Below are 16,704 nucleotides of genomic sequence, written 5' to 3' on the forward strand. Positions count from 1 at the left end.
AATAAATACCATTGCTTCTAAGATATTTCATCAGTGCCACCCCACAGCCCTCAGAATGAAGGTGCTGTTTCACCCACCCGGCAAGGAACATTTTGTCAAATTATGTCGAGCCCCCGTCCGGGGGCTCACTGGCCAATATTAAATAGGCTATTTTAAACCCTCTCTACGGAGAACGGGGATATTCAGACTACTAGCGGGACCGGTTAAAAAACCCGCCCCTTTTCTCGTTAAAAAAGCTCTCCCCTCTGGGTCAAATCTCATTCAGAATGTAGTAGATGATATTTTAGCTGCCCCAGATTTCAAGTCTTCGTTAAAGCAACTCAGGATCAGGGCAGTGCAGAAAGTGCAAGATGGAATCATGTCGGGGGCGGGTAAAAGGATAAAAGGGGGGAAACGGAATCCTCCTCCTAAACATAAAAGGGTGAAAGGAATAAGAAACAATGTCAGAGAAGAAATGCAAAGAAGAGGAAATATGTGAAGAGGCTACGCCCTCATGTATTCAACATTATATAAGCTTCTGTATGCAAGAAAGCGGTTGCATCATGGCAAGTTACCCATGATGGGGGGAGCATTTTCCCTACTTGCAGTACATAGCAATTGTGGTCGTTAGCTTTTCTTGTGTTGATAGGCATCATCAGGTCAAATCCAGTATTTCTGATAAATATATTACCAATGTATGACCACTCAACATACCACTGACTGTTGGAAAACTGACTGACCCTTATTTGGAGTACAGGATACCACCCAGTCCTGATTTTACCGATATTTCAAGCTTACTTATTGAGCTCTCTCCCTCGATGACTAAGGAAGATGGAATCACGCCTGTAGATGAGAGTGATCACGTCATGTTTGCCAACGGGATTCCTAGTACAGTATTTCGAGCAGTGCAGATTTTCTTGGGAGGTACAACAGTCGAAAACCAACCGTATCATGCCATCAAAAGGTACATTAAACTAATTATGACAGTGACTCCCAGAAAGGCCAAAAGTTTGGCCAAGGTTGGAGGCTTCCACGAAGATAATCTCCTTTCTTCCAAAAAGAAGCTTTGCCAAGAAAATCATTTCGCGGAGGCGAGTGCACGAGAGAAAACTATCCTGGCTCAGATCAAAGAGAGGGGCCTGCACATCATGTTCCCATGATTGGTCAATGTTTCCTCATGCTAAAGCTATTTACCCAGTAACCCAGAGAGGTGTATGGTATGTAGGAGGACTACTGGGCCTTGAGAGCAGGCTGTGAAGCCTATGCCCAAAGTCGGACACATAAAAAAAAAAAAAAAAAAAAAAAAAAAAAAACTGGACATGACGCTCAGATTAGAACTAGCCGACAGGAAATTTGTGTTGTAGCCACCCAAGACAGACGCTAAAATTCAGTATCGAATAAACTCTACCAAATTATGGGTCATGTGGGTTATATCTCACAGCACGGTGCTCCTTGCCCTAGAGGGTTTTTTGGACATCCTTTTCCCTAAAACTCTGTATAATTTGTACATCTTAGGTAGAAATCAAATGCACATTGTGATGGAAAATGTATGGGGGGGAGTATTACCAGAAAAGATATATATGGTGATGATAGACTTTCAGTCATTTCAGGGGGAATGGAAGAAAAACCCTCTAAATTTCCAGCACCTTGATGTCTCCGACATCAGTATTCACGTCAATGGAACAGTGGCTTATACTATCAAGAGTGAATTCCCCCATAAATATGCGGTTATACTACACCACACTGGCCAGTTTGGGGCTCGAAAATGAGGGCTTAATAAACTAAGAGAATTTTACAGAGGGGAGGACGGTGAGTGTGTTTTCCTTCGTATCCGAACAATTACAAGACACTGACCCCGTGCAGAGAGATGCAGTCTTAAGAATCAAAGTGAGTTTGGGAGAATCGGATTTGAGCAATAATGTGATTTTACTTTTTGTGAAATTCACAGAACTATTAGTTAGTTACGATAGGTCAGTACAGGTGGATGTGAGAGCCTAATTCACCCAAAAGTATGAATTCACACGATATTATGCTGGTTTTGAAAGATAATCTGGGCGCGAGGTTAAGTTTTTGGGTGCATTTTGTGCTGATGAGGTGGGTAAAATGGACTTTCGTAACTACACCAGCGACAGGCCATATTTATGTCTAGGAATGCTTTACCCAGTAACACCTATACAGTAGTTTGTGTTTCATTTACATACAAAAATCAAGCAATTCCATGTGTTCGATTCATATGGTTTGAACCTTCGAGTGTATGCACAGTATTTTAATGAATTTATTAATAAACATCCTGGGTGTACACTGCACTATAACATGAAAAGATTACAACACGAGGATTCGTACGTGTGCGGATTGTACGCAGTACATACATCAACACTGATCACGAATAAAGGCCTCCACTATTTTATCAACGACATCATTCGTAACTGGTCATCTAAAATTCAATGCTTCAGTGACAGAAAAACAGTCAGATTGTCTAATATCCACACGATACCTAGTTACTGTCATCGAACATTCTGTCTGCACATTACATTCCGTCAGTGTAAAAAAACTATATTACTAATGGAAAGGTACACACACACACACACACGCCATCACCCTGCCCCGTGTGATCCCAAGCTTCGCCCTCTACCCCTAATGTTCATTAGTATTCCCACTTCCTACCCCACTCCACCACCTCCACCACTAGCATCAGTACTAAACTAGCATCAGTACCGATTCTCCTGTGTGTGGAGGGGGGGGGGAGCCCATGGCCACCGGTACTAGTACGAACATGTGTGTAGGTATGTGTTATCATCTACACATAAAAAAGGGTTAGCCCCTAAAAATAATATGTCCTGTGAGATATTCTTATAAGTTAGTGAGGGAATAAAATGCAATAGTTATCTAACTGCCTGCTTGAGGGAAAACAGCTATATTCCCGCCTATTATATTTCCAGAACACTCGCTGCCAGCACATCCCGACAGACAGGGACATTATCATCAGCTCGTTTTCCAATCAGGTGAGTTTACTTCATGTCTATGATTTCTACTTAAAAACATGGGTGACTATTGCAGTGAGTTTTCATCACCCGAACCTCCTTTCCCACACTAGGTCGGGGTAGGGCAGGGTGAGGAGTAGCAACACCCAGTTCAATAGACCACAAGCCCTCAGAATCCTGGTTTTCTATTTAAAAAAAAAAAAAAAAAAAAAAAATCTCATTTTGATTTTTTAATTTAATTACATGTAGGTTTTTTCTTTTCTCCCACACATGTCCCCCCACCTCATATGTGGAGACCGTCATCCTATCCCCCGAAAATGTCCAACATGCACACGTGGGGATGGAGGTCCTGGCAGAAGGTGCTTGTGTGCGAAGTCCAATATGCACTCGACCATCAAGAATGTACTGGCGAGTTTGATGGACCTCACGCATAAGACAGCGGGCAGTGGGTGCTCACTGGCCACCCAGACTATGGACAAGGGAACTCAGGCCACACCCACACACACATGCACCGTGATGCAGACATCTCCACTTGCTCCTGATAACCCAAGCACCCATCCTCAGACAACAACAACAACAACACCCGCTTCAGCGGAACAAGGTGTGACAAGGAATGGGGCCACTCCCCACGGGGGGGTACTGAGGGGACGGATTAGGAAAATACGAGTACAAGGCAGAGCAGCAGCAGCAGCAGCTGAAAATATGACGGGGACACCCAGCTCTGACTTCAAGACTCCTCCCAACCCCCTGGGGGCAGCGACGAATGCTCTAACTGGGCGTGGGGGGCATGGTAAGGGCATATGGAAGATCAGGTCAGTTTGGGATCACATTACCCCAGCTGGTTCGACCCCAGGTCCCAACCTTCAGCGACGACTCAACTTCACATAAAAACAACACACACACACCTTAAGCCTTCACCTAAAACATAAAGGAGTACCGAACCTCACACAGACTCAAAGCTCAACTTCGGGTTATCCCCAACGTTCAGATGACTATCTCAGTGAAACGGATGCAATGGCTCAGTTTGTGGAGACATGGGACAGCAATGTGGACAGCCTGATGGAGGGTTCCCAAAATGCAACCCAAAATCTGCTGTGGAAATTTGATCCCAAAATGTTTGAGAATTCTCAAAGCATGCACTGAATTGTGTCTAACATATTTCGAGGGGGTATAGTTTTTTAGGACGGAGTGCATTTCTAGTCTTCTTGTGACATGGAAAAATAGGAGTGCGAATAGTTCAGTAAGTGCAGCGAGTTGTGTAGGTGATGGGTAGCTTTTAAGGTGTAGAAAGTAATTTTTATAATTTTTATAGGTCTATACTCTGTTCACTTTAACCAGGGTCCAAATCACAGTCTTGATGTCTGAGTTGTAGTATTGCCTTAGGCTAACGTTGAGCTACAAAAAATAAGACGCAAAATGATGAAAATCATGGCCTAGTTAAAATCAGTGGACTGTAGGGGCATATGAACTTGTACCGGTATGTGTGATTTTCTCTTGTGTGCTGGATTATAATTTTTAGATGGAATCCTTCAATATTTCATATGTGTTTGTGTTGGGACAAAAAATACCCTCATATTATTAGTTTCTATTAGTGTGAGTCGTGATGATTTTTGCACCCATTAAGGTTATGGATGATTTTGTTAGCTATTGTTAACTAGGTCTACAATTTACACTTTGTACCTCATAACATTTCTTCTTAGTTGGATATAGTTTGATAGTTATTAGGTTGATGGGGTGGAAGAATGGCGTAGGGTATTAACCCGCCGCGTCCCGGAGACATGAATTCACGTCCTCATATGATGTGCACTCACATCCCGGAAACATGAATTAACGCGGCAACATTGCAAGGTCCTTAATTTGCACAATTTTCAATTTTCGTGAGTGATTTCCCAAGTGATTTTTGGCACGTATACATGGGACACCTTCCTCTATTCCTCTACAAGATGCCAAGCAGGGACAATGCCTTACACCGCATAACCTCTCCCCCCCCCCCCTGCACGCCATTGTCTCGGCAATTCACCTGTTACCAGTGACCTGGCCAATAAAGACATTCAGGGCCAGAGTGATTTCCCAATTGATGGCAATGTGGAGGACAAAGTTTACATAGCATTAGAGCAGTGGTTCTTAACCTGGGGTACCTGTACCCCCAAGGGGTACGAAACCTTAAACCTGGGGGTACGAGACATGATAGCCAGTGCAATGGTGCTGTACCATGAGAAAGCAAAACATATGTTTTCCTAATTTTCCTGTTACTATATTTGTCTCAGTTACTTTTTTAAAGTTGGTGCTGGAAACAATTTTCTTACGTTTTCTATGGTTTCATATACGTTTTCTTGATATCTCGTACGGTTCGTGTTAGCGTTGGTCCTGGCTCTGATCCTTGGCTTCAGTTCAGTCACTTGTGTTCTGGGTTCTCACTGAGAGTGAGAGGAGCCAACGAGCATAGGTCACGTAAGTTTGAAACGTGTTGCACGTGCACTATGCTGTGTGTAGTTGAGTCGATGTGAACAGTGTGAATTGGGTCTGCATTTTGTTTGTGCTCGAGTGGTTGATAGGATTGAGGTGAATTACTGGTGCGTGTGGCATTTGTGATTTGTGAAATGTTATTTTTTTGTGTTCATTTTATTTGTCACAATATAATGTTTTTTAGTGTGGTATAACTTTAATATTGTCAAAAATAGATGTATTGATAAAAAATATATATTATTGAAGGTACTGTTATGTGCATGAGGAGGAATATGGTGGGCTGTGTATTGTGGTGGTGGTGAATACTCCTCCTCATGCACATAACAGTACCTTCAATATTATATATCTTTTATCAGTACATCTATTCTTGACAATATTACAGTTATACCACACTAAAAAACATTATATGTTATATGTTATAACGGTTATTACATCCAGGCCTGCATCTTTCCAGGTATCGGTGTGATGAAGATCTAGTAACCATGTCTAAGAAACGTAAGTGGAAAGACGACTACATTCGTTATGGTTTTACCTGTACGACTGAGGCAGATGGAACTCAACGACCACAGTGCATACTCTGCAGCACAGTATTTGCAAATGCAAATCTCAAACCATCAAGACTCAATGAGCACTTCAACAATCGGCATGGAGGCACAGATGCTGGACATGACTTAAACAGCTTGAAGATCAAGCGGGAACGATTTGATCGAAGTGGTACCCTATCAAAGCTAGGTTTTGTGCCAGTTGAGAAACCTTTGTTGCAAGCATCTTATGAAGTTGCCCTTTTGTGTGCAAAGAAGAAAAAAGCTCACACTATTGCAGAGGAGCTTGTCAAACCTTGTGCATTAGTAATGGCAAAAATAGTGATAGGGACAGAAGCTGAAAAGAAGCTTAAACAGATACCTCTGTCAAATGACATTATCCATTCAAGGATTAATGATATGAGTCGAGATATCTTGCAGCAGGTGATAACAGACCTGAAAGCTAGTCCTGTCAAAGTGAGTATTCAGCTGGATGAGTCGACTGACGTTAGTTTTTGCAGTCAGTTGATGGCATTTGTTCGGTATGTGAAGGAGAAAGAAGTGGTAGAAGAATTCTTATTTTGCAAACCTCTGAAAACTACTGCAAAAGCAATTGATGTGTTCAGTCTTGTGAAAGAGTTCTTCTTGGAACATGGAATGACTCTCAACATGTGTGGTTCAATTTGCACTGATGGAGCCCCTGTCATGCTTGGAAATAAATCAGGCTTTGCTACCCTGGTGAAAAAAGAGGTTCCCCACGTAACTGTCACTCACTGTGTGTTGCATCGTCATGCACTTGCTACAAAGACACTGCCAGAAAAATTGAAGACTGTTTTATCAGTTGTTGTGCGTGCTGTAAATTTCATCAGAGGACGGGCAGTGAATCACCGTCTTTTTGCATCTTTTTGTGAAGAAATTGGAGCTGAGCACAGTGTTCTTCTTTACCACACAGAAGTGAGATGGCTTTCCCGTGGCAGGGTACTTACACATGTCTTTGAACTTCATGAAGAAATTATGCAGTTTCTTAGAAATCAAGGCAGTGAAATTGCTGACCATTTTGAAAAGAGGGAGTTCATTTTGTCTCTGGCATATTTGTCAGATATATTCACGCACCTCAATGAACTGAATGTCTCTATGCAAGGAACAGCGATGAATATGATAACTCCCAGAGAAAAGTTATCTGCCCTCACCAAGAAGCTTCCACTGTGGATAAAGCGCATTGAAAGTGGAAACTTTGCAAACTTCCCTTCTCTTGATGAGGCTGCTATTGCTGAAGAGCTGCCCATCGTGAATGAGGTAAAAGAACATTTGCAAGAACTGATTCAGTCCTTCCAAGGGTATTTTCACATTGAAGAAGGTTCTGTGGCACAAAGATGGATACAGGATCCATTTCTTTTCAACCTTGATTCCATGGATGATAATGATATGATGAAAGATGATCTTGTGGAGTTGCAGACCAATGACAGAATCCGAATGGAGTTTGAAAAAATGCAACTGGATATGTTTTGGTGTGCACAACTCCAAACATTCCCACAGTTAGCAGGGAGAGCTCTGGAGGTCCTCGTGCCATTTGCAACTACATACTTATGCGAGGTAGGTTTTTCAACGCTCCTACACATCAAGACAAAAGCCAGAAACCGAATGGATGCAAGTGATGATATGCGTCTGGCACTTTCAAAGAAAGAACCTCGTTTGAACATCATCATTAATGAGAAACAACAACAAAAGAACCACTGAAAATGTGTTGTTGTGCACTATGTAGTATAACTCATAATTACTGTTATAATGTGCATTCATTGCATCCTACTAATTAACACTTCATATGAAATAAAAAAGTACCTTTGTTCAGTAATTGAAAAATCTAATAATTTCTCAGCAAGGTTTGTATCACTAATCCTTTTCATATGTTTGTATTGTATTTATATTGGATGGGGGTACGAGAAAATTTTCTGAGATATCAAGGGGTATGGGCACTGAAAAAGGTTAAGAACCACTGCATTAGAGGAAGAAACAGTCAGAAATGATGATCAGGTAATGTGGGAAAAAAAGGTCATGAATGGTGATGAGTTAGTGAGTGAAACAATGCTTATAATGCCTATATTACTGTTTGAAAACCAATATACTCTTGTACTACATATAAATTCGTACCAAGTAAATAAATAAATACTGTTTATGAGTGGATAAAATAGTTACCCTCCCATAGAACTCGTTTTCTTTGGTGCCAGCCTGTTAGAAAACCCAGTCAGGTTAGGAGGTCCTCGTACCTAGATCGAGTATTTTAAACCTCAGGTGAGCGATTTCTCTATGAATTTTCGATGTTTCTCACCAAAAGCGGATGTTTGAGCCAAAAAAAAAAAAAAAGGTCCAAAAATGTCGGGACTGGGGCGTACCACTGCCCAGAAAACGTCGGGATGGGGTGGGTTAAAAACACCTCTGGACCCCCCCATTTCCTTATATAACTTAAGAAAAACCCTATGTGCATGTTTACAACTACTTTATTTAACCCGCGCCATCCCGAGGACGTACTTCCACGTCCTCACGTTTTGTCACAGCTAATCCCGAGGACGTACTTCAACGTCCTGCAATTGCAAGGTTCATAATTTCCACAATTTTCAATTTTCGCGAGTCATTTTTGGTACGTATACACGGGACACCTGCCTCAACAAGATGCCAGGCAGAGACAGTGCCTTACCCAGCATGACCTCCTCCCCCCCTCTGCATGCCCTTTTCTCAGCAATTCACCTGTTATCAGTGACCTGGCCAGTATAGCCATGTCATGCCACGTTACGAAATTCAGGGCCAGAGTGATTCCCCAATCAATGACAATGTGGAGGACAAACTTTACATAGCATTAGAGGAAGAAACAGTTAGAAATGAGGATCAGGTAATGTGGCAAAAAAAGGTCAGGTATTAGTGAGTGAAACAATGCTTATAATGCCTATATTACTGCTTGAAAACCAATATACTTTTGTACTACATATAAATTCGTAACAGTAAATAAATAAATACCGTTTATGAGTGGTGTGAAATAGTTATCCTCCCATAGAACTCGTTTTCTTTGGTGCCAGCCTGATAGAAAACCCAGTAAAGTAAGGAGGCTCTCCTACCTGTAATGAGTATTTTAAACCTCAGGTGAGCGATTTCTCCATGAATTTTCGATGTTTCTCACCAAAAGCGAAAGTTTTAGCAAAAAAAAAAAAAGGTCGAAAATTGCCCGGGATTGGGGGGTACCAGTGGTCGAAAAGTGGCCGGGACGGGGCGGGTTAATGCAAGAACACTGAAGAACTATCTATCTATCGCCAGACGCCATAATCCCGTATGGAGTGGCCATTTGACTCTGAGTTATTTGTTTTACAGGGAGGAACACTAACCCTCCACCAACCTACTTGACACGTAGGGAGCACGTATGGTTTGGTTGTATGGTTACCACCCAGCGTTGTAAATGGTTTCTTGGCTTACAGGAAACCATTTGGCTTGTCACTCAATGTAAAGCCACCTGTAACGGAAAGAAAAGCATTAAGTAGTGACAGGAAAGATGGGAGAAATAGGAGGAGAGTAGGGCAGGCACAGAAAAAGAATGATAAAGGCTAAGGAAGAAGTAGGCAGCATTACATCAAGTGAGTGGATGATGGTCGCCACCACCTACCACTAACTTTATTTAATACATGAACACTAAAAGTCGAAAATAATGAATAGTGTACTGCATGGCCTCTTCTGACAACTATGCTCATCCCAGCTCCCTCCAAAAGGAAGAATGTTACAGTATATTTCATTCACAGGATAATGCCATTACTCTACTAAAACAGCCACGAACTGTGCCTGGGATAATGTTACAGTGTCAGCAGAATTCAGTGAGAGTTTTTTTTTTTTCTGAAGCCATCTGTGGATATTGAAAACTGTGAATGTTAAAACTGCGAATGTTAAGGGATTACTGTACAACCTAGGATAAACCCGGGTAGTGCCGCCCCCGTTTGTGTCACCCTGATTTAGGAGAAAAAAAGAAAACTGAAAAAACACCAAGAACAGAAATAGAGTAAAACAAGGTGTCTGCGAGGTCACCACAAGCAGGTGGGGTACGACTTGACTACCCTTCTAGTAAAGGTAACCCAGACCGAGGTGCTGCAAAAGTGCTGAGATGGTATTGACAATTTTTCCCAATTCGAGCTTTATAGCAACAGCAAATATGTCACTTAGGCAAGACCTCATTGGTTACAATACTGCCACTGCGCAAAGCAGAGAAACCCGGTTATGTGGTTATCACCGAGCGTAGTAAATGGTTTCCTGGGTATAGAAAACCATTTGACTTGTCATTTAGTGTAGAAACCATAAGGCATCCCCACATTGAGTGGATGATGGGAACCCTCATCCACCATAATGATGGGGGCCCCCCCATCCACCAGCAACAAGAAAAGAGCATAAACATGTGTGAATAACTACGCTTGGCCTGGCAATGCCCGGCTAAATCAGGCTTAGCTCAGGCCGAGTGCACCGGGCAGGCCAAAGTGTTAACATTCTTTTTACAACATTCATCTTTTTTTTTTTTTTTTTTTTTTTTTTTTTTTTAGTGCCTAACAATATATCAGATATTCGCATATGTGGTTTGATGTTGAAATACCTGAAAGACCAAAGAACACTGCCAAAATTAGGAGGGATACTGCACATATAGATAGGGTCTGATTGGTATTGTTCTGTATCCGAATATTATCCACATCTGAACGTCCAGTAGCTCTATTACGTCGGATAATTGAAGTTCAATATTACTGTCTGGGCATCTCAAAATCAACGACTCATGTATTTATCTTTCTCTTTGTTTATTTTTTTATGAATAGGACAGTTTTTGCAGGGTGTTTGCTGTGGATTTGTTTTTTTCTTGAGTTAAAAAAGGCAGCCTGAATAAATTGTGATCACATGCCCTACAGTGAGTTAATAGTTTTAAATTATTTTCATTGTTGTTTGTTTTCAGATTGAGCACCCTGCAGCTAAGTTGATGGTGTTGGCATCACAGATGCAAGGGCAAGAGATGGGTGATGGCACCAACTGGGTCATCATGTTTGCGGGTGCATTGTTAGAGGCTGCTGAGGATCTCATCAAGATGGGCCTCACACCTACTGATGTTGCTGATGGTTACCAGCTGGCTCTGAATAAGGCACTTGAAGTACTACCTGCCTTACAGTGTTGGGAAGTTACAGATCCAAAGAACTTAGATCAGGTACAGAGTCTGAATTTATATCTATCTTCAGTTTATCTTATAATGGAGTCAGGTCTTGTGTTAACACAGGTAGAAAAAGGCAAGGATAGGTAAATCCTCAGTAGTGTTAAATCTAACTTCTGAAATGTGATTAGAACTTTGAGGAGGAGGCTGTAGCACAGACCGAACAGGGTGGTACTCCCCAGGGGAATGGGAATGGTGGTGATAGGGAGAGCTGGAGCTCCTGTTTCACTAGCTATCTAACCATCCCCCTTTGCTGACCTTCTCAGTGTGACAGTAACATGGAGAGTAGACCAGCATACTCTCCCAAATATTTCCTCTAACTATCTTATGCACTACATCACATGCACTTTACATTTCACACAACGTATCCCACTACGTTACAGTGGTTGGCACCAGGAAGGGCATGCGGCCAGAAAACTTTGCTCCTGTTACCTAGTGGCGGACTTCTAGGGGAAGGTGTGATGGGGGTTCCACTGGCATAGATCATGGGTCCAGGGCGAGATGGTGCTCGGGCCTGTGCTAGAGGGTACAGGGCATTGCGGTTCCCAGGCTGCCGCCTCCGCCCAATAGAGAGGGGCCCGAACCTGGGAGTAGCACCCCAGGAAGCTCCCCTATCAGTGGGTGTATAATGGTGGGATAGTTGCAATGCCAAGGCGTGCTTGGAGGGTGCCTCGAGGCCACTACCACAGCCACTGGTAAGGTGGTGGGCTAGGTGTTCCAGATCCATTGCCTGGACCTGGGACTGTGCAGTGAGTGGGGCCTGTGGTATGTCTATCCCCCTTGTTTAATCCTGACTATGACAGAATACAAGAATAAGTTTCAAAGCAAGCCTGAGGACAGTAAATCACCCAGGGGGATGAGGGTGGGTTCATGGAATGTGGGAAGTTTGAGGGGAAGAGCTGGGGAAGTTGTTGAGGCATTCAGTAGGAGGTGGGTAGATGTGGCATGTTTGCAGGAAGTCCGGTACAGGGGTGGATCAGCCAGAAAGATTGTTGGGAAGGACTGTTACTATAAGTTGTTTTGGCAGGGGGGGACAGACGGATATGGGGGTATTGGTGTGATGGTTATGGAGAAATGGGTGGAATATGTTGTGAATGTTCTAAGAGTAAGCGATAGGATATTGGTAGTGAAAATTCTATTCGGTAGAAAGATAGCTGCATTTATATCGGCATATGCTCCACAGGCAGGATTGGATGAAGCAGAGAAAGATGGATTTTGGGATGATTTAATATGTGTAGTAGGTGGTATGTGGGATGATGAGATAGTGGTTTTGGGAGGGGACTTAAATGGTCATGTAGGTGAAACAGCACAAGGTTATGAAGGAGTACATGGGGGATGTGCGTATGGTATAAAGAATGCGGAAGGGAAAAGGATACTCGAGTTTGGGGAGGCAACGGACATGATTGTGTGCAACACATATTTTAGGAAAAGAGAGAGTAGGTTAATTATGTATGAGTCTTGGGGAAATAGCAGTCAGATAGATTATTTTCTGGTTAGGAGGGCTGATAGGAGGTTAGTGAGGGATGTTAAAGTTATAGGAAGTGAGGAGTGTGTGCAGCAGCACAAACTATTGATTTGTGATATGGTGTTTAAATAACGAGTGATGAAAAAGACGACTTATGTACCTAGGAGGAAAATATGGAAGCTGAAAAAACAAGCAGTAAGGGATGCCTTCTATAGCGAGATGAGGAGAGTGGTGACTGAACAGGGAGCTGTAGACAGAGGCATTAATGAACAGTACAGAGCCCTCGAGAACAATCTCTTGAGAGCTACTGAAGTAACATGCGGTTGGACAGGAGGACCACCAAGACATAAAGTAACTTGGTGGTGGGATGAAGGTGTAAAAGCTGCAGTTAAGGAGAAAAGAAGGCTTTCCAGGAATGGAAGAAGGGTGGTAGCAAGGAGAAATACTTGGCTGCCAAGCGTAGGGCTAGAAGAGAGGTATACAGGGTGAAGTCTGAGTCACAGAGACTTTTACTTGATAACCTAAATCATGGGGAAAGGAATAATATGATATTTAAGGTGGCAAATCAGATGAAGAGGGATAATCGAGATATTATAGGTGAGCAGTGTGTGAAGAATGATGAAGGAAGGGTAGTGGTGAACAGTGAGGATATTAAAAATGCATGGAGAGAGCATTATAGCCGGTTGTTGAATGAGGAGTTTGACTGGGACAGGGAAGGTTTGGAGCCAGCAGATCCAGTGTTTGGCCCTTGGCCTTTGATTGATGCTGCTACTGTGAGTGAGGCAATAGGCAGGATGAAGGTGGGGAAGGCAGCAGGCGTGTCTGGGTTGACTGCCGAAATGTTGAAGGCCTCAGGAGATACAGGGGTGAGGTTAGTCACTGACCTGATAAATGTGATTGTTTATGAATGTGTTGTCCCAGATGATTGGCTGAAGAGTGAAATTGTAAATGTGTATAAAGGGAAGGGTGATGCCCTGGAAAGAGGAAATTATAGAGGTATAAAGCTTTTAGATCAGATAATGAAGGTAATGGAGAGAGTTTTAGAAGGTATGATTAAAGAAAGATTGAATATTGATGAGATGCAGTTTGGATTTATGCCAGGTAGGGGAACCAGTGATGCCACATTCATTGTTTGACAGCTTCAGGAAAAATATATTGGTAGGAGAAGGGATCTGTATTTGGTTTTGTTGATTTTGGAAAGGCCTTTGACAGAGTCCTTAGAGAGGTGGTGAAGTGGGCAGTGAGAAAGCTTGGCTTGGAGGAGTGGCTGGTTAGGGTGGTTATGGCTATATATGTGGGTGCTTGCACCCAGGTAAGAGTGAATGGAGTTTTGAGCGATGAGTTTTCCGTGAATGTTGGTGTGCATCAGGGGTCAGTTTTGAGTCCCATGTTGTTTAACATGGTACTTGAAACCCTCTCACGTGACTTTAGAAACAGACTCCCATGGGAGATGCTGTATGCTGATGATTTGGTGTTGATTGCAGAGAACGAAAGGGGGGTGGAGGAAAGGTTTAGGAACTGGAGAGATGGTATGGGGCATAAGGGCTTAAGGGTAAATGCAGATAAAACAAAAGTGATGATATCTAGGGTTGATCACGGTACTATCAAAGACGAGGGAAAGTGGCCATGTGCAGTTTCCCACAAGGGCGTGGGAAGTAATTCTATCTTGGCGGTGTTTGTGATAGATGGGTGCACAAGAGATGTAGTGGTATCAGGGGTAGACTGCGAGATAATGCTGATTTTATGTGTACGGTGTGTCGGGGAGAGCAGTTGGAGATTGTCAGGCGTGAAAGGACTGAGCTTGCTGGTGAATCTCTTGAGTGTGTGGAAGAGTTTTGTTACTTGGGAAACATGTTGTGTGCTGGAGGTGGGGCTGGAGCTAGCTCTGTGGCTAGGGTGAGAAGTGGTTGGAAGAAGTTCAGGGAGCTGTTGCCTCTTCTGACATTGAGAGGGCACTTCCTACGTGCTAATGGGTCTTTGTATGCAGCATGTGTTAAGAGTGTAATGCTGTATGGTAGTGAGACCTGGGCAGTAAAGGAGGAGGATATTCGCTGGCTCAGACGTACAGAAATGACAATGATTAGTTGGATATGTAGTGCGTCCCTCCCTGCAAGGTCCTGGGGGGCTGGGTTTGCAATGGAAGAGTTGAGAGGTAGGATGGGACTGGAGTGTATTGTTGTTGTGATGAGGAGAGGTAGATTTGGATGGTTTGGACATGTGGAGAGGATGGGGGATGATATTTGGGTGAGGAAGTAGAGAAGTGTTAATATTTGGGGTGGGGTTATGAGCGGTAGACCGAGAAAGACATGGGACGAGGTCATTAAGTGTGACCTCAGGGTTAAGGGACCGAACAGGGAGGCTGCAATGGATCGTGCAGCATGGAAAGCTGCCATTAGGTGACCAAGGCCGACGCATGCAAGCATGTAGGAACCTTTAAAAAAAGAAACGAAATGAAATAAGTGAAAGCAGTCTGTTGAAGAAATAATTTGCATATTTGATGGGGGTAATCACCATCCACTCACTTGATGTAGTGCTGCTCTCAGGTGCCTGTCCCTTCCTCTCTTCCTTCCTCATCTGTCTTTCTTTCCTTCATTATTTTCTCTTCCTTCTGTCTACAGGTGTCTCTACACTTGAGAACAACCCAAATGGTTTTCTGTACACCAGGAAACTATTTACTACACTGGGTGATAACCACATAACCAAATTATGGCACCTGGTGGTTTAGTGGTTAATTAAGGTGCTCCAGTTGGATTGAGCAGGTGCAGATTTATATCCAAGGGGTAGTTAGGGTTTGTTGCTCACATAGTGCTACTCAGGGATGAGTGAGGCTGGTCATTCTCATCTTAAATGTTAGGACCAACTTGCATAGCCCCGGGCTCCTGCACTCCTCATAGAGCAAGGTTGGGTTAGATGAGGAATGTCTGTCTATCTATTGCCAGACGCCTCAATCCCGTTTGGGGTGGCCACAAACAAATTACCTCCAAGTCGCCCTGTCCCCCGCCATTTCACTGCCCTGCTCCCAACTCACACCCCCCTCTCTCATATACCTCTCCATCCCATCCCTCCATCTCATCCTCGGCCTCCCCGTCCCTCTTCCCCCCTCCACCTCACTCACATACACTCTCGTCGTCAGTCTTTCACCCTCCATCCTCTCCACATGGCCAAACCACCTCAGTGTGTTCTTCATAACGTTTCCTATCACATCCACATCCACATCACAACGCTCCTTTATATCCTCATTCGTCAGCCAGTCTCTCCATGTGACTCCACAGGCTCCTCTTAAATAACTCATTTCCACTGCTCTCACTCTTGACTTGTGTCCTTCCAACAACGTCCAAGCTTCACTTCCGTACGTTAGAGTTGGTATCACAATACTGTCATGTAGTAACTTTTTCACTTCCATGCTCACTTCCCTGTTTCTTATCACTGCTTTCAAAGAACCAGGAACCTTTCTTCCCTGCTGTACCCTTTCAGGGACTTCACCCTCCAAACCTCCATCCTTACTCATCACACTACCCAAGTACTTAAACGTACTCACATTTTCCAATTCCTCACCATCCAGCCTCGCTGTACATTCACTGACTTCACCTCTCTCAAAGACCATCACTTTACTCTTCCCTACATTCACCTTTAGATTCCGTTTCTTACAGACTCTCCCAGACTCATCCACCAAACCTTGCAGCTCCCCTTCGTCTTCACTCAACAACACAGTGTCATCTGAAAACAATAGTACAAGGAGTTTCTAAACACTATTCTCTCTCACCAGGGCCACTCCACCATCCACTACCCTACCTTGTACCTCTTTTATTACCCCATCCATGTACAGATTGAACAACCATGGAGACATGACACATCCCTGTTTCAACCCAACTTTCAAAGAGAAAAATTCACTTAGTTCACCATCCACACGCACTGCAGCCTTTGCACCATCGTACATACTCTTCACAGCATTCAACAACTTCCCATCTACTCCATATATTTTTAACACTGTCCACAATCCTTGTCTATCCACCCTGTCATATGCTTTCTCCAAATCCATGAAAGCAGCATACAACTTCTTTCCCTTCTCTAGAAACTTTT

General features: G+C 43.3%; 1 protein-coding gene and 1 pseudogene across 1 annotated transcript; both read left to right on the plus strand.

Annotated features, from left to right (window-relative positions):
• The first annotated feature begins 5,908 nt into the window (after positions 1-5,908).
• On the plus strand, positions 5,909-7,684 carry LOC145404701 (protein FAM200C-like). Its single transcript, XM_080276252.1, has one exon. The coding sequence runs from the start codon at positions 5,909-5,911 to the stop codon at positions 7,682-7,684; it is 1,776 nt and encodes a 591-aa protein (XP_080132378.1).
• A 191-nt stretch (positions 7,685-7,875) lies between these two features.
• LOC145404702 (T-complex protein 1 subunit theta-like) overlaps positions 7,876-16,704 on the plus strand; it is a 205,137-nt pseudogene continuing 196,308 nt past the window's right edge.

This window comes from Coenobita brevimanus, chromosome 64 (assembly GCF_032717465.1).
Source record: "Coenobita brevimanus isolate Jiangsu-jjx chromosome 64, ASM3271746v2, whole genome shotgun sequence".
Lineage (NCBI taxonomy): Eukaryota > Metazoa > Arthropoda > Malacostraca > Decapoda > Coenobitidae > Coenobita > Coenobita brevimanus.